The following is a 12,599-nucleotide window of genomic DNA, read 5'->3' on the forward strand; positions in this document are numbered from 1 at the left end:
GAAAAACTACGGTTTGGACTTGAAAGCACACAGCAGACGGACATCATAGGATGCAAGTGTTTCCTGTTTTTTTTCTGGGCAGTGAACACAGAGTGCATCCAAAGTTCAAATTAGCACTTCTTTAATTCATAATGCAATCATTAATAAAATAGTAGCAGTGCTCCAGAAAATATAAACAAGGGACAATTATTTGACTGTTTACCCAAACTCCCTCTAAAGATACATCATTTGGGTGTTTGGTAACATTCTTTTGCAAAGAGATCACTGTGAAGTCATCGCTCAAGTGTTTTCAGTTCCTTATTTATCTTCTGTTTCTTTTGTTCTTGTTCTTTATCATCATGAACAACACATTATAATGTATTCTTGTTTAACTGTTTTTTACTTGTTAGTGTGAAAATTATCATCGAGTATATCCACCAGTTTGTCTGTACTTTGTATAATAATCTGTTTTAAAATACATATTCTTTTTATTCCACCGAGTCTCGGCGGTAGAGTAGATATATTGTGCAGTTTGAGGGGACTATAAAGGTCACTAACATTTGCATATCGCCGCAGAGACGTTTCATTAGTCTGACACCCTGGGGTATTCAAAGATACAGGCGACAATACAGTAAATGATCCCACTGGATGTGACCTCTATCATCAGGTCAATTTAATCACACCTCATTTTTATGGCCCGTATAAATGGCAACACTAAAGCGAAGAATGGTGCCAGCAGTAAGAATTCCTACCTCTCATAAATCCTTACAGTTATTGTTCGTTTAGTTCCGGCCAGTAAATTGCCTCGACTAACATTTAGAGTGGCGCCTTTCCATCACCACCAACTTTGTGTGACCTTTCTCACGTGCAGATGCAGTCACTTGGGTTTGTCCTGTGCTATTGTGTGACTGGAACGTAAATACTGGCCGGAGGAGACGGGTGAAAGGTCAAGACCTGTGCGACCCCAAAGGGTGTCTAGGCCAGCCACAGGGTTGTGCTTAAGTATCTCAAAGTTTGTATGAGTGTGTGTAGTTGTGTCTGCCAATATGTTGGCCTCTGGCACTCTGGCAAAAAAAAAAAAAAAAAGACTATGAATAGCTGAAGGGAACCCTAGGCAATATTCTGACAAGGAGTGTTTGTTTTTCATCACATTTATTTGTTTATTTGTTTTTCTTGAATGTTAGCTATCAAGATACCTGGAAATAATCAGCATATTCAATAACATTTGATAAATTATATGTATTATAATGCTACAGACTCTCTGTATTTTCAAGTAACTTTGAGTGATAATGATGAATATCTGCCACCTTGGATGGAGTTATTAATAAAAGTGTCTTGATAAAATTAGAGACGGTGTATGCTTACTGACGAAGGAGGTCTCTCCCAGGTAGCCCCGACGTTTCAGCAACACCTCCAGGAACTTGTCCTCTTCATCCACCACGTAGAATTGCTTCTCTAAAGAGATCCAGGCCCAGTTCAGACGGAACTGCTGATTTTTCAGTCTGTTGCCTCCTGCAAGCAAATTGAGTTTATACATTAGTTAAAGGAAAAAGAGGTAGAACAGCTCCCAGGAGCTCATCACACAGCAGGGGAAAACACAAAAGTCAAACAGCATAAATGGGAATTTATAATCCAAAACATGTTTCAGAAATTAACATAACTATTTATTTTTGGGGTAGCACAGAAGTTTTCCATGCTCCTTATTAGAATGACTTATTGGATACCTTTAGGACTTTGACTCTTCAAGCACTCAGTGGGTGGTAAGAGGAATGTATGGCCCTTATGCAGAAGGAATGGAATTCATGCTGTCTAATTGCTTCAATTCTAATTAAGATAAAAGGTGTCTGTCTGAACTGGGTTATTTTATCCTTGCCTTTTGAAGCTGGATTCAAAGGCCATGACTACAGTACTGTAGGGCATCACTGCTTCTATTTGACCATAAAAACTCGAAACAGCGCTGCAAATACTGGCATCAAATCCACACAGGTACACAAACTCTAACAAAAAAAGTATGAATATATGTAGAAACCACATCACATGTAAATTCTAGTGCACTGACTAGCAGACTAACTAATGATCCACTGATTCCTGCATTCCCCAGACTGCTCAATGAGAGCTGCTTGGCTGCTGCAGTACTAGACAAGGATAGTGAGACACAGCGACTGAGCCACTAAACATCTGGCACTTCTGAAAATGGTGGAATAAAAGTGAAACTGCCGGGAGGGTGTAAGGACATCGCTGCTGTTTGTGTTAGGCACGATTGAGAGTCTCTATCCTGCCCCACCCCGGCTGTTATGGTCGGTAAATCTGTTACGTCCAGCTGACCGCTCCACTGTGTCCATTTCCTTTCTCCATGGGCACAGTGAGACCTATACACATTCACCCTGGGTCTTTTATTATGTGTGAGGGTGCATGCATTTACGAGTTCGTGTGTGTGTGTGTGAGTGAGTGTGTGTGCACATTGGAAACATTCTTTGCACCTGTTCAGAGCTTTGCCCTTCGCTCTAACAGTGTTCATATTTCCTCACACAGAGTGAAAAAAGGTCTTAATGCTCCTGACATCGATTCTTTTTGACAACACAGAACCGTAACTTGGAAAAGGGACAAAGTCTGAGTGACGCACAAGGACGACGGGGAGCACAGCATGTTCTTTTCCCCCACGACTCATACAAAACCAACAACTCATTTAAATCATTTAGTTGAATAAAGTTTTTTTTTTAATCCATAATGAGCACATGGAGGTGCTTTGATGTTTTCCACCAGATAGATGACTCAAAGTTTTGAAGTCTAAGATTTCAGTGCGAAGCGAAAGAAACATGACTTTCCCTAATTTATCTTTGCAGCTGTGGTTAGCAGCACTAATGGACTTCATCAAAAATGCTGGCAAGAAAAAAAAAATAGACGGAAGCTGATGTGACTCGAACTTAAAGATTCAGTTCAGAGTGAACTTCAGACGGACTCAGTTAAGTCAACATGGAGCTGTAATTGGGACATATAACCGCGGAAACTGTAAGGAGAGAAACTGCTCTATTTTCTCTTCCTGCAAAATAAACAAAACATTTAAATTATTTAGTTGGATACATTTTTATTAACATTCAATTCTCGTGAACACAGAGGTTCTTCATCTCGTTGAAAATAGGCAATTTATTTTTTTAGCTTGACACCATTTTAATACACAAAGACATTATGAGCTTCTGACCTTATCAAGACTTGAAGCACAAAACAACTGCTTCCTTCACAGTTCATGCAATGAGAAGAATTTGTCCCAGTATTTCCTTCAAATTTGAAATTTGTTTATGAAACTTCAATAGGTGATAGCTTTTTTTCTTAATGCTCAAAATTTCTATATCGTATTGTTGGTGTTCTTAAGTTGGTCCACCCAGTCATCAGTTGCTGTCAATGTTCATGTGCACAGCCGTCTCCTCTGTTAATCCCAAATAAGGTGCTATTACTATGGTAATGTAATAATCATCATGTGAAAATATTCCTGTGTATTTTGTGTTATGCTGAATTTTGCATCACTGCATGAATAAAAATCATAAGGGAGGTGCTCTGAATAAATGACAAGTAGGGGGAAAAGTTGCTTGGTAAGTCAAGTTTGGTAGAACGAAATCGGATACAAGTGTGATGTGATACACTTTCAGAAAGCCAGCAATAAGACAAACAATTCATTATAGAACTGAGAATGATGTGCACGAAAAAAAAGTAGGATAAGAAAAAATCTCTGATACACAAATGTTGCAAATGTAAAGGCTGACTCACTATTGTATCGTGTGATATGGTAGTATAGACTTGAAAATTTCTAAAGTAATACATTATACACCTCATACATTCCTGAGGTCTACCACAGTGTAGGATTTTGCTTCCTGTGTGTTCTACATACTTCTCCAGCAGACAGGCGACCTGTGTATGACAGGACCTCCCTACTCCGTTTGGATTAAAGCCAGCAGCATGGCACGCATGCCACCAGTAAACACTTCATGTGTGATCTCTGAGTCGTGAAGGAGGCCATCCTCCACTGAGGTAATGGAAACAGAGAAGGTCGAGACTATTCATCCGACTTCACACGTTGGCACAGGCTTTGTAATAGTTATACCACGGCTGACACTCTTGATCACAAGGATAATTCTGGAAAAATGGAGAATTGAAATGAAATGAATCATCGCTGTATAACCAAACACTCGAAACACAGCGACATTTTAGAGGCATTTATTAGAAGAATTCTACCCATTTACTTCATACATTTCAACACTAAATGGTGACATGTTCTGCATAATTATCTACATGGCACTTAAGAAGTGGCCTCCACATCAAGCTCACCCTCGAAAAGGAACTCTCTCTCAGGATGAATCAACATAAACATTGGTTTGCCTTCAACAGCATTCAGACACATGAAGTGGCTCTATCAATTATTCCTTCTTCAACTCCAGCAATATGTGAGGAGGAGGATAAATCAGCAAGCAGCGCATTGAAACTTCAAAAAAATTAATTCTGTTCATAGTTTATACTACATGTAACACCATAACACAAGAAAACACTGAGTTTAGGGGGCCATAAAGTCCTGGTAAAGCTGCAGTGTGGCCTTCAGGGAGCTGGGGAGTGGAGGTGCTCGTTTCCAGAGGACCACTTCACTCCTCCAGATTTCTTTCTAATTAAGATAAGCAGAGGTTTGAGTAAGTCCACTTCAAAGAGGCCCCAAGGATAACACCGGCATTAATCTTTAACCAGCACTCACAGCACTGAGACAGAATTTAGTGCACAGTATCAATATCTTTGCACTGCTGTGCTGGTCAGAGCAGAAACATACATCATATGTATTGGAATTCATCATAAAAGCTGCTCATAGCAGATACATGAACGTGAGGGTGTTTCTACTTGACATCCATATTCTCATTAAAACCAGTACTCACATGGTTATAGCAGGGATCCTAGAAATTCTAGCCATTCATTCATTGATTAATTGACCGACTTCCTGCAATCTGTCTTTTTGATTTAAAGTAAGTTGTTTAGCTCTCCGTCTCTCTAAATAACAGGGTCAATAAACTGTCAACCTCTGCTCTTTTAACCACTTGATCATTAACAGCCTTGTGCATGAACCTTTTCACAAAACCTCTTGTACAGTTCATGTAGTTGCACATCTAAACACAAGTCCTGTCCACTCACATAGAGGATGTGTGTTGAGGGACAGAAGCCTTTTCAGAGAGGCCAAAGAATGTGAGAGACTGAACTGTGCCAACTTAGTGCCCCTGTCTCCTCCCTGCATACATGTTGCAGACAGCCCTTATTTGGCCACAGTCAAGCATCGTGGGGCCACGATGCCCTGTGGACCCTTGTCTGTTCATTCAGCCAGGCAGACAGACAGGCGGCCCTTTGCCCACAGAGCCAGCAACACACTGATTAGGGAGGATAAATTGGGACAAGTCTGTGAATCCTGTTCAATAGACACAATACATCTAAAAATACTTGATGATCATATACTGCAAATGGACTTTGTGTGCCAGCAGTCTCCATGATGTGCAGTAATTGTAATCTACTGTTGCATTGAAACATCAAGCGACATACAAGAGAGATAGATGGACAGCTGTGATTCATAAGGAATCCTTTCAAGTTGCATTAAATCGGACCACATAGGGAGACAAAGCCAGAGGAGCTTCTTATTTGGCCATGTTATATTTCATAATTAAGGCATTAAATCTGAAAACTGTGTAACCCCCCTTCTATCATTAGTACATCTCATAAAGGCTGCAGTTAAAGGAAACTTGACGCCTAGCAGTTTAAGGACCAACACTGTAGTGTGATTTAACTTCAGGGATGACTTAGGATCAACTCTTTTTCCTTGAGTGGCTCAGATGGGGCCTCGACTTGAAACCAAATTAACACCTACTGTACGGAGAGAAATGAAAATGGCTGTCCACCAACAGACACCATCCAACCTGACACAGCCCTGAGCGGATCTGCAGGGAAAAATGACAGAAAATCCCCAAATCCAGGTGTGCAAAGCTTGTGTACTGAAGAAGGCTAGAGGCTGTCCTTACTGCCAAAGGTGCTTCAACTCAGTACTCAGTGAAGGTTCTGAATACTTATGTTCATATAATATTTCAGTCTTACCTTTTAAAACATTTGGAAAAACTTCCAGAAATTCTGTTTTCGCTTTGTCATTATGGGGTGTTCAGTGTTAATGAAGGAGACATAAATCAACAACACTTTAGCATAAGGCTGCATTATCAAAACAAAGTGATTGATCTGAATGCAGATCTAATTTGAGCTTATCAAATCAGTCAGCTCAAGATTTCAATAAAGTTTCATTTTGCTGTTTTTATTAAAAGCAGGATGCTTGACAGCTAGGGGAATGCCAAAATAATATTTGTCATTGATGTGAAAACTTATTCGCTGAATGATCTACATACTAATTCATACTACAAATGGTAAAATTTTGATTCAATTCCAGGAGCACAATTTGGAAAGGGAAACCCTGTATCAAGCATAAATTAGCACTTTATTTTCCCATACTTAATTTGTTTACGAGCAGACAAATATTTAATCATGTGGGTAACAAAACGCTGTGTAGGGAGTTCTTGCACCTGCACTGAGAGCAAGAAAATCTCATGAAGGAGATTTACTGTGAGTGTCTGGTTTGAGCAGAATCACTCATAATAATTACACAATCTATAAAAGCCCCTGAATCTTTATAAAGCAGTGATTATTTTTCTTAAGTAAACAGAAGAAAGTCATTGCTTACATTAATTACCCTTCTGGTTTTTATAGTTGAGAAAGTCACTTGGTCTGACATCAACATTTTGATCCATAGCGACAAATCGCACCAATTACTGACCAGACTGCCACAAAGCTTTGGGATTTAACTTGATGATTTTAAGAAGAAGATGACATGACCCTCTACCTTTCATCCAAGCTAAAGAAAATCCCTTCACCAAAACATAAGCCTGTGATAATGTACTTTTTGTTGAAAACTAGGCCTGTAACAGTGAATGAAAATATTGACAAATTCGCGTCTCACAAGTGTAATTATTTGAGATCTCCAGAGGATGAAACACGTCTGTTTAGACCAGCTGATAAAATTTACTCTGGCACCACTGCCAGCAAAAACTTTACACCTTAAGCTCCACAAGCAGTAAGCCTCTAATACTACACAATTGTCACAATAGCATTGCATATTAGACTTTAATATTGTAATGTAGTGTGAATGTTTCAGTCTGGGAGGGGGGTTAGTAGGACATTTAATCCTGTTCATTTTAAATTCTGCTGTGGCAGCAGGATTATGTTTGACATTTTTAGCTCACCGCTGCTTCTAGGACAAGACGTGAGAGACAAAATGACCAGATGACCTCACACTTACATGAGAAAATAATCAACAGCAAACACTGTTTATTAAAATTAATTGAAAATAGAGCATATTTTTTGTTATGGGAAGTAAACACTTTCTATCAACACAACTTACATTAACTCTATAACATGACTTGAGCTGGGCTACAAAATGTACCAGACCAAACCAGCATACTTTTCATCTCTCCAATTAAGGGAAAAGGGATATGATAATCCTGTTGAAGGAAAGAAAGCACATGGCAGAGGAGAGAGGGAGAGAGGGAGATATGGTCTAATCACCCTAATCCTCGTATCAGCAGTAACGAGTTGGCCGTGTCTTGAAAGATTTAGAACTGTTATGATTTCACAGGCCCTTTTCTACCACCGCAGCCTTTTGGGGAACCATTCTGCCGTAAATTTGGCTGCTCCGCAGGGTCCATTCTGGCTGCTCCCGCCTCTCTGTCCACTCTGACACAGTGGTCACTCTGAGGCGACATTTGAGGGGCCTGAAAGAAAGGCCAAAAGCACTTCGGAACAAAAGTGCCAGGTCAGAGAGCCATGCGGGGCTTAAAGCAAGCGAGGCTTTGCTCTCAGCAGGGAAAGTTCTTTGAGATTAACATCTGAACTGAAACTATAAAGGTGATTTAACTCTCAGTATTCAACATATTCTAAATGTGGGTTCTTGTCTTAAACTTTCAATGACCAAATCATGAACAGGCATTTGCTGAAGCTGTTAAGGAGGCGTTTAATGATGCAATACACAAGAGGTGTTTATATATTACACCTCTACACAGGGACAGGTTAATACCAATGGGAAAATACCTATCCTGTCACGTCAACTGTAATAAAATTGGAATGCAATTTAAAATTTGGAGGCTATTCAAGTAGACCTATTCAAATGTTTCACGATAGATCTACGATTGTAGAAATAAACCAAATAAAGTTTTATATTCTCCCCTTTGTTCAGCAGAATACAGCAAAACCTGACATTAAGACAGACTTCTATAATTCAGCTCAGAGTCAATACACATTGGGGATGGATGGATGAGCACTGAAACTCAATAACTCATGAGAGCCAGAGCATATTTTGAAAATGCTGCACCATTAACAACATCCACAGAAAGTCCTTCAAGGTGAAGCACTTAACTTATTAGTTTGTGATTTAAATGTGCCTCCTGTGAAACAGAAATGTGCTTAAGTGTTCTTATAAATGTCGCCCTCCACATTTTGATTGACAGCAAGAAACCTTTTAAACAAACCAAAAACCTTCATTTTGTTCCTACACTTTCTGTGTTTGATTCCAGTTTGCAGCATGAGGTTGTTGTGGAAACTGCCACATGACTTTCTTCCTGAGTCACAAAGTGGGTGCAACCTCGCCTGAGTGGGAAGGCAGTGAGGAATTCCCAGAGCTCTTATTTCAGATGGGGCTCCTTTATTTGCAGCCCAGGAGACAATTGTGTCAGAGGAAATACTGTACAATGTGAGTGTAGGGGAAGGTCACTCAGTCTGCTTCACGCTCTGGTGTCTTCACACACTGCCAGCCACAGATGACGTCATTTATCATCCGTTACAGAAAACGCCTAACACAAAAACAACTCATTGGCTGGGAAGATTGTTCTTTCAAAAGTTTTGGAGGACCATTCAGAACTAATTTGTCAGAAAATACAAATCAATGAGTGCAGCTGAAAAAAATAAATAAATCCAATAGCAGATAAACAACTCAAAAAAGAGCTGCTTGGACATTTGGCTAGTTTCACTACTTATCTGTGTCTAAAATTATTGGCATCACACACATGCAAGCATCTTAGGTTTTTTTTTGTATAATCCTATTAGCTTGCCTAGAAATCTTAGTTGAAACAGACTATTTCCAAACACATAAGGATTAGCAAGAGGGCCACTCTGGATGCGCAACTCTGTCGCGGGTTGCTGACTTCCGACCAGGGGCACAGGGTGTGCTGCCAAGCACCCAAGGTCATGACTTATCCCTGATCGTGACCACATCATTAGGGCTGGAAAACAGACTGTCAGACTTGGGTGGGCACAAGTTATTTGGCTGTATGTCCTTGTTTTTGGTTAAGCTATAGCCTAATCATCAACAAGATTAGAATTCAGTTTTAACACAATTAAATACAGGGCGCATCTGAAAAATCTAGTATTCAATTCAGTTCAATTTCAGTTGGATTTGTAAGGGACAGTGTGCAATTAAAACATAAATGCAACCATTTGACGCATTACATATACTGCAGATTCAGACCATTCAACGGCTTCTGTTGTCTGGATTTGTTCAGCAGAAGGGTGACTATTGCACGTGAATCCGATGAAAAGTCTAATCCTTCTGTATCTTTGTATAAGCCAGCAAATAAATTCGCCAATACTGAGTTTTGAGAACCTATCCAAAGAGTTATCACTAAGGGGTGTGTTTTCGATTGTGCAGATGAGGTCAGACACAGTATTCCTTGATTGCCCTTGAAAGGCATTCCTGTCTGTCAAAGAGGATGCAGCCTCAAGTGTCTTAATTAATAGTCAGTGGCACGGTTTAGAGAGCAAAAGCCTGAACTCTCAATAGCAGCGGAAATAACAACAAAAGGCAGAATTAGCAGCTGCAGGGCTTTCCTCTGCATTCACATGTAAAGGTCATTGTGGATTTAAAATCAAGAGGTTTCTCACTCATTACCAGTCAATTACATACAGTACGAATGCCCTGACAGCTACAAGGCCAAATCTTTGCACTGAAGTAGCTCTGGCAACCCACCAAAAAGCATGAAGTAAGATGCATGAGGGGAAACCTGTAAACTGTATCTACTGTCATTTCAGCATAAACTTGTCATCATACCTTTGTGAACAACACATTTTAAAAGAATAAGATGTGGCACACCTTCAGAGCTCAGCTTAGAAAACAAAGATTATGTCAAACACTTCCTGCCTGAAGAGATGAGCTCATAGAGACAACAATCTGGCTCCGTCCCAGGAGCTGAAAGGCTCGCATTGTTACGAGTGCATGTGTTAAACCTACCTCAACTTTCCAGCGCTGCTGGTGACTGAATAGAAAAGAACAGAGGCAGTGAAATAACAAGGAGATACAAGGGGAAGTGTGAAAATGTAAAAGAAAACAAAGCAACATAAGGACGCAGGATGAAGGGACTTGACAAAGAGAGCGGGACGTGCTTTTTCTTGACCCTTGAATGCACAGTGTTTGCTCTCTTGTCAGACCGAATAATGGTGGACTGTTTGCTGAAAGCAGCAGTGTGAGGCCATAGAATATAAAACCCCATCCCAGTCCCACAGACTCATGAGCTCCATACTAATAGAGCGGGGTGTTTGTCGAGGCTGTTCTCAGGGCCGGCCTCCATTGGTCTCATTTATAACGACATGTTTCAGCTGCATTTCACAGTTGTTACTAGCAAATCCTCACATGTTAAAGGCTTTTGCCTGAGAGGGAAAAGCTCCCTGAAATGCTGAAATGGTAATTCCTAAAGAAGTGTTAAATGACTCTTGGTTTTTTGTTTATGTCTGTTGAAAAGGAACCTTCAAGTAGAACTGTGCAAACCTGCATGTTAAAGATAAGCATACTAGTCTGCATTCATGAAAAGAGGGGAGAAAATGTCTCAGGATTTAGTGTTGTTATTGTCTCCTTCTTGTTATATTGGACTGAAGATTAGTCTGTGAAATGGAACAAACACAGGGTTCAAAAATATGCACAGGTATGTTAAAAGAAGATTACTTCTAAGAATGCTTGCAGAATTTCATTTAGACACTTTAAGTCCTTTTCCCTGCATCTGAATAACTCCTGGATGCCTTTGTTGGAGAATTAGAAATTTACTTTGGACAAATCTCAAAGAACCTTTGGTTCAAAGTCAGAGGCACGCCTGTAGCTGCAGGGCTGTTTTCTGACTGTCGTTAGAACAATGTTAGCTTACATGCAATTCAATTGTCTTTTCCTAGATGTTATGTCAAACCGTTTTCACTTAATTTGTCTAAAACACATGTCTGATGCACTTATATCTCATTAACAACATCACATACACCAACACTAGGTTGGAAACTATCTGGCCACAGACATGAGATGCTGCTGTTGGGTAGATATCAAAGATGGCACATGAAATAAGTACATCAGAAACCGCAGATAGGTTGGAAAACCTGTTTTACTGCATATGCATAATATTATTGTACCTGATGAAAGATGAAGATGTAAAACTAAAAATAAGAAATGCATAACCAGGCAGTCAATTTGACTATCCATTTAAAGTTACAATTAGATTTGATTTACAATTTTCATTGACAGTTATGCTATTATATGCTGAGGATTTATGCCTTACCAACTATCATTTGCATTTTTAAATTCTACTTTAAAAAGATAGGGGGATTTTACAACAGCTTGACAGTTTATCCTGGTGGTTAGCATTAGGCAAGTCCATACAATATCACCAAAAATGACTGAGTGATTCAACAATAAACAATAAAGGATAGAAACTTGGTTTGCTGCAAAGTTTGGATTCTCCAATCTGTCTTGAGTACATCATCTCCACTAAAGGATCTCTGACAATGTTATCGGTTTAGTTCAATTCAGTTAATCTCCCAGGTGTAAACCCTCCTCACACAGAAATGAATAAATGATCTCCCAAACATCCTTATGTCAGTCACTTGTTTGTCTCTGTGCAGACAGGATGTGTTTCTGGAAGGGCATCAGCAGGCTACCAGTAAGGTAGCTGTGTTGCGGTATTTTTTTCTTTTTTGTTCCTTTGGACAACGCTGACTGCACGCAATCCAACATGTGGGAGGTTTCACTGAATATAATGATTGATTTAATGACTGACTGAAGTTAGCATCAAAGAGCAGCAGTGCTCACAAGTGGAAGTTAACTGACAGAGGCAGTTAGCTAGAAGAAATTACAAACCTAACACCTAAATTTACCACAGAACTGAATAAAACGTGTGGGGACACCACAACAAAGAATAAGCCTCATGAAGCTGCTCTCTATGTAAAGCTGCCATTCAAAGGCACTGAGTGTTCAAAGCCAACACAAAGATGCACAGCCTGGTTTAAGGAGCACAACACCTGGACCCCGAGGATTGGAATAAAGTAATTAGATGTGATGCATTCTATTTCACACACACAGAAAACTATTAGATCCAAAGGACAAAAGCTAAATGTCAAAAGGGATGAACATGAGGCGTGCCGAAGTTGCACTGTTGCCTTCAGCTCCATCTGTGACACTTCAACTCACACACACTGAATGCCCTTTAAGAAATAATCAACACTCTTTAGGAGGTAAGTTAAGTGCAAATTAAACCGGTTAGCTG

General features: G+C 39.8%; 1 protein-coding gene across 1 annotated transcript in view; it reads right to left on the reverse strand.

Moving 5' to 3' along the window:
* Window positions 1-12,599, reverse strand: part of frem2b (FRAS1 related extracellular matrix 2b) — a 56,029-nt gene that overhangs the window by 29,165 nt on the left and 14,265 nt on the right. Inside the window, exon 3 of the mRNA XM_037079636.1 lies at window positions 1,345-1,491. Coding sequence (XP_036935531.1) covers window positions 1,345-1,491 — 147 coding nt within the window. The remainder of the gene's footprint in view (window positions 1-1,344; window positions 1,492-12,599) is intronic.

This window comes from Acanthopagrus latus, chromosome 2 (genome assembly GCF_904848185.1).
Source record: "Acanthopagrus latus isolate v.2019 chromosome 2, fAcaLat1.1, whole genome shotgun sequence".
Taxonomy (NCBI): Eukaryota; Metazoa; Chordata; class Actinopteri; order Spariformes; family Sparidae; genus Acanthopagrus; species Acanthopagrus latus.